This window comes from Belonocnema kinseyi, chromosome 6 (genome assembly GCF_010883055.1).
Source record: "Belonocnema kinseyi isolate 2016_QV_RU_SX_M_011 chromosome 6, B_treatae_v1, whole genome shotgun sequence".
Taxonomy (NCBI): domain Eukaryota; kingdom Metazoa; phylum Arthropoda; class Insecta; order Hymenoptera; family Cynipidae; genus Belonocnema; species Belonocnema kinseyi.
In genome coordinates, this window is record NC_046662.1 from 16,050,719 (window position 1) to 16,057,112 (window position 6,394).

General features: G+C 35.3%; 1 protein-coding gene across 2 annotated transcripts in view; it reads right to left on the reverse strand.

Moving 5' to 3' along the window:
- LOC117174424 overlaps nt 1-5,400 on the reverse strand; it is a 15,877-nt gene extending 10,477 nt beyond the window's left edge. For both annotated transcript variants that reach the window (XM_033363537.1, XM_033363536.1), the window contains exon 1: nt 5,181-5,400. In XM_033363537.1, the coding sequence (XP_033219428.1) occupies nt 5,181-5,245 (65 nt within the window). In that variant the 5' untranslated portion in view covers nt 5,246-5,400. The remainder of the gene's footprint in view (nt 1-5,180) is intronic.
- Nucleotides 5,401-6,394: the final 994 nt, after the last annotated feature.

A 6,394-nucleotide genomic window follows, 5' to 3' on the forward strand; every position in this document is an offset into this window, starting at 1 on the left:
ATAGAGAGAGAATGAGGTTAGAAAAAGGGATATGAAATTGTTAGAAGAGAGAGTGAGCAAACTAGAACTAAAGAATGAGTCTAAGATGGGAGACAAAGGGAGTATGGAAGAAGTGAGAGTGTGTGAGGTGGTCAAGCATGAGCAGAATGAAAGGTAGCGCTTGAGACTGATTGGGGTTGAAAGGTGAATGGAAGGGGAAGAGAGAGAGAGAGAGAGAGAGAGAGAGAGAGAGCGAAAAGGAAAAAGAACATAATAGTGAAGGGTTTGAAAGTAGACATTGAAAGGGCAGTGGAAGAGATTAGGAAGGTGATGAGAGACATCGGCGCGCAAGTCAGAGTGGAAGGGACAATAAGACTAGGAGGGAATAAAGAGGGCAGAGAATGTATGTTTTTAGTGAACCTGAGGAGTGAGCAGGGCAAATGTAAAGTTATGGAGAAAAAGAAGTTGTTGAAAGGAAGAAATGAAAGAATCGAAGACCTCACGTGGCGGGAAAGGAGAAGAAAGTGGCTAATCGAACGTAAGGCATGGACTGAGAGGTGTAAAGGTAATAGGGTAAGAATTGGCAGAGATAAAGTATGAGTCAACGGAGAGATATGGATTTGGGATGATGAAGCAGAAGAACTGAGGGAGGGTAGGAAACGGATAGTGAATGAAGGGGACAAAGAGCATGAAAATGGGAATACAAGAGTCGCGGGAGGGGGTTTTAAAACGTCAAGAAGATCTGAATTAAAGGAATAAAGGAGATGAGCAGAAAAAGAGCGACGTGCTAGTAGCATTCTGGAATGTGTCAGGACTAAAAACCAAGGACAAAGGATCTTGGGGAAAAGTGCAGAAATGGGATGTGATAATGATGAGTGAGACGTGGGTGGATGAGAAAGAGTGGACATGCTTGAAAAGAACATTACCGAAAGCATAAGAGTGGAAGATGCAAGCAGCAAGAAAGGAGCACGTGAACGGGAGAGGAATGGGTGGTATGGTGTCAGGGGTAAGAAAGGAACTGGTGGTAGACGAAAAAAGAGAGAGTATATAGAAGAAAAGGATGGAACAATGGTTAGAAGAATAAAATTAGGCAAAGTTATTGTGGATGTAGTATTTGCGTACAGAAGAAGAGGAAGAATAAGGAAAAAAGGAATAAGGAAATGGACAGATGAAAAAGAGGAGAGGCTGGTCCTAATAGGACGGAATTTTAATGCACGGACCGGGGAACAAGGGGGGAGAAGTATGGGATAGAGAAAAGGACGTGTTTATAAGAAAATCGAAACAAAAGGAAACGGATCGGGAGGGTGGGAGGCTACTGGACATATTGGGAGAGGTGGGATGGTTCATTTGTAACAATACAAGAGGAGATGAAGAAGGTGAATATAGCTACTCGGATATAGGGGACACCGTAATAGATTGCATTCTAGCAGAAGAAAGCATAAGGAGGCTGATGGTTAGAATGGAAGGGGGCAATGTGATAGTCTCAGAACACTTTCCGGTAATCGCGACAATGAGATGTGGTAGCTCAAAGGACAGTAGGGGGAAGAGGAAAAAAAGAGAGAATATAAAGTGAAAATGGGCATTTGAGGGGAGGAAAAGTTGAGAGAATTTAGAGAAAAAAAAGAAAACGAGGAGATAGGGGGTCGGGAAGAGGAAGGAGTTGACACACTGCTAGAAAAACTTAAAGGAGCGATAGATAAGGTAAGAGAAGAGGTGAGACCGAGAGAAAAAGAAGAGGGGTTTAGGAGAGGCTGGTGGGACAATGAATACAGGGAAAGTAAAGATAGAATCAAGGACAGTGTAAGCAAATGGAGGAAAGGGGATTTGGAAAAAGGAGAACTCAACAGGACAAAGAGGGAGCACGAAAGAATGATAAAGGAGAAAAGGGAGAAGGAGAAAGGTATATGCCAGAGGTAGAGAAGGCGGTAAAAGAAGGGAGGGAATGGGAGGTGTTAAATAGGGAAAGGGGAGGAAGGAAGGGTATAAGTGAAGAAATATGAATAAAAGATTGGATAAAGCACTTCAAGGGGTTGCTAGCAGGAGTGGAATATAGGTTGAAAAGAAACAAGAGAACAGGGGAAGATGGCTTGGAAAATGAAGCATTGAAATATGGAGAATTACGGGTGAGGGAAAGGATGTGGAGGATTTGCAACAAGGTATGGAAAGGAGAAGGGTAGCCGGAGGAGTGGAAGACAGGACTGGTAGTACCGTTAATTAAGAAAGGAGAAGGCAAAAAGGAGGTGGAATATAGATGCATCACACTCATGTCCGTGGGATATAAAATTTATGCGGAGGTGTTTAGAAAGAGGTTGGAAAGACAGGTGGAAGAGATGGGAAGTATACCACACAACCGAACGGGGTTTAGAAAAGGGATGGGAAACATAGATAACGTCTACGTGCTTAATAGAGAGGATAAAAAAGATATTTGTGGATACTAAGATAAGGGCGAAGATAGGAGATAAGAAAGGTGAGGAATTCTGGACAAGAAGGGGGCTCAGGCAAGGGTGTCCTTTGAGCCTACTTCTGTTTAGTATTCGTCTCGCAGATTCAGAGGATAAGTTGAAGATGAAAGGGAAAGGAGGGACAATATTAGGAACGGGAAATCTGTATTCACTAGCATATGCAGATGGCGTAGTGCTATTAGCGGTTGATGAAAGAGGTATGAATTTGTTGAGATTGTTCGAAGAATATGTGAGAGAAAAGGGTTTAACAATAAATGTGAACAAGGCCAAGATGGTGTGTTTCAAAAATAAAAGGGGTAGATTAGAGTACGAATGGAAGATAAATGGCGTGATGGTAGAGTTGGTTTATGAGTTTTGCTACTTAGGATTTTGGTTCGAAACGAGAGGGGGAAGCGAGCTGCAGGTGAGAAAGAGATTGGAATGCGCGAGTAAAATAATGGGACAAGTATGGGGTATAAAAAAAAGAAGGTTCAGGAATGACTGGAAGATGAGAGTGTGGATGATTGATGTATTAGTATGGTTAGTTTTAAGCTATGGTGTGGAAATCTGGGGATGGAAAGAACACAAGAGATTAGAAAGTTTGCATGAGAGATTTTTGAGATGGACTTTGGGAATGAGCTGGAGTTGTCCAGATTATACGCTGAGGGAAGAAATAGGACGAGAAAAAATGGTGGTGAGGCAAGGGAAAAGAGCCTGGAACTTCGAGGAGAAACTAAGAGGATAAGAAGGAAGCAAAATTGCACAATCGTGTGCTCGCGAGGTCATGGATAAATGAAAAGGGTACAGAGTGGGAGGAAATAGAGGAAGAGATGAAGGTAAGGCAAGGTGAGGAATGATGGGAAAGAATCGCAGATTAAGGGTACAACAGCTAATATAGAATGGTTAAGAGACCGGGGGAACCAGAGTACCTGAAAAAGATTAAAAAGGAGAGCAAATGGAATAGAGTAGTGAGATTCAGAATGGGAGAGGGTATAAGAGAATGCAGATATTGGATGACTGAAGAAGAGAATGTTTGTAGTGTATGTAGGTATGAACAGGAAACATGGTTGCATGTGTTACAGAAGTGTAAAGGGGAAGAAGGGGATAGTACAGAAGAGAGAATTAAATGGATTCTGAATGAAAATGGTCAGGGAGAGGAATGGATGAAGAAGCTAGAAGATCTGGGAGAGAGAGAGCTGGTTGCACAGGATAGCAGAAAACAGCTAAAAAATGATTCCGAAAGAAGGAGAGTTACGAAGTGGTGTTGCGAACTAGAGTCAAAATTTGAAATTGATAATGGTAAGAGAAAATGGAAGCCCAGGGCAAAGTTGTAAGTGTTTAGAAATAAGAATAATAATTTAAGACTGTATGAAGCGAATAGTTCGTCAGATAGTATAAGGCTTGTTTGTAAGAATACAAACAAGCCGTAAAAGGGAGAGAGTATAAACAAATTAAGAACCTTCACATTTTTTTGCTGAGGAATCAACTATTTTGTTGAAAATTCGTAATTTATGGTTGAATTCAACGGTTTTTTGTTCAAAATTAAAATCTTTTCTGTCTGAAATATATACTACTACATTACTTTTCTCAAAATCATATTTTTACTGTAAATTGCAATATTAAATATTCCAGTTAAAGGTTTATAGCTTTAATTGAAAATTCATTACTTTGGTTGGAAATTCGTTTTTTGGTTTGCTGAAAATTAAAGATTAGTTTTTTGATTGAAAATTAATTTTTTAACATAAAATGTAACCTTTGAATTTTTATAGAAAAATTAACATTTAAATAGGTTAACATTTTATATTTTTATGGAGAATTGAAATGTTTTAAACAAAATTATTATTTTTTGATTTCTTATTTAAAAATTGAATTATTTGTTAGAAAATTCATATATTTTGTTGAAAAATCATATTTTTTGGTAGAACATTAATCTTCTTGATTAAAAATTCGTCTTTTTGGTTTAAAAATGCATCTATTTTACTGGAAATTTGTGTATTTTTTGTAAAAATTCACATTTTTTTGGTCATAAATTCAACTACTTGGTTCAAGGTTAAACTACTTTGTTTGAATTTTTTGTTGGAGATTTATCATTTTAGTTGAATCTCTTTGGTTAAAAATTCGTTAAATATTCCAGTTTTAAATATTCACAATTTTTTCTCATTTGAAAATTGATCTCTTTGGTTTTAAAATTCACCTCATTTGGTAAAAATCCAATCTTTCTGTGTCGAGAATGTAACTATTACATTTTTATTTGAAAATTCAACATTTTGTGTTAAAAATTCAACTATTTGGTTAAAGATTCGTTCTTTTGTAATCAAAAATTAATTTTTTATAACTGAAAATGTAATGTAAGTGACAAATTTAACTGTTTTACAGAAAAATCATATTTTTCATATTTTGTAGTTAAATACACATTTTCATTTCGATATGGTATAAATAGACGCAATTTATGACACGGCAATCGAGAAGAAGCCAAAGTATTAAACTTTTTTTTTCAAACTACATGAAGATATATTATGAACATTAACTCCATTTACTTTTTAAAGTTTTACGCATTTCACTGAGCACAATAATTAAATAGAGAACGTTTTTGATTGAACATCATCGTTGTTTTTTGCCCTTTCTTGGACCTGATAAAAGTCCATTTAAACTTTAAAGTCGACTAAAAATTCCAGATTTAATCGATCAAATGTTTAGAATGTCGTGTATTATTTTTAAAGTATAGGTTATGTTTAATTATATGATTGTTCAATTACTCACTTGTGCAAAGATAAGCTTTTTTCGGAGGATGGTTTTCGTCCACACAGAAAACAGTTTCTCCCCATTTTCTATAGTGTATGCACTTGTTTTGAATGTAATTATTAATTGTACAATCATGCGCGAAAGCGGAATCTGGCTAAATCGAGTGCAAAATATATCTTAGGCGCAATCACTGGGTGCTTCACTTCGCTTGTCACAACAATACAATGTACAACCGTATGACCGTGTGCAACATGCAACACATGTGCTCCCAATTTTGAGATCTTTTATTGCGCATGGGTTGCGCTAAAAGCTGGATTGGTTACCCTTGGCGCGCTTATTTAAAAGGATTAAATGTACAAGAAAATTGTTTGCAAAAAATAATACTCCTGCCAGTATTAAAACTAATTCTTTGATTACAAAATAGACTTATAAAGTGAAACATAAAATAATAATTTGATTTTCATTCTTTAAAAATCATTCATCGATCTTAAATTTAAAGAAAGGAATGCCTTTTTATTACAAATATAAATTTACAATAATTTTTAATATCTTTATACACTTTGCAATTATTACCTGTTGTAAACAATTATAAACAAAAACAAAATTTATCATGCCAATAAGCGAAGCATCATTGGACATTGATCGCGCGCTTATTTGAAATGATTAAGAATGCAAATCAATTTTTCACAATATATAATAAACATAAAGTATAAACAAATATTATGAATGATTTAAAATTTACATTGATGATAAAAGGTATTCCTTCCTTTGAATTTAAAATCAATCATTTTTTCGTAAATAGTATAATCAAATGATTATTTCAGCTTGCACTCTGAAAGACTGGTTTGTGATCTTAAAATTAATTGTTGTTATTTCTACGATGATTCATCATAGAAAATTGATTCACACATGTAATAGTTAAAAAAATTGCGAGAAATCTCAAGCAGTTTGCCATGTAAGATTTCTACATAATATGGAATTTTCAGCGGAAGATATGTATCAACTACATAGTTGAATTTTCAACTAAAAATATACATTTTTAACCATAAGTGGAATAGTTAAATTTTAAATATAAAAACAATTCTAAAAAAAAAGTTTCAACAAGATATTTAAATTTTGAACTGAACAAATTAGTTTTTAACCAAAAAAATGCATATTCAAAAAAATAATTTTCAACCAAAAGAAGTTAATTTACAAAAAAAAATAAACTATAATGTTTAACCAAATAGTCC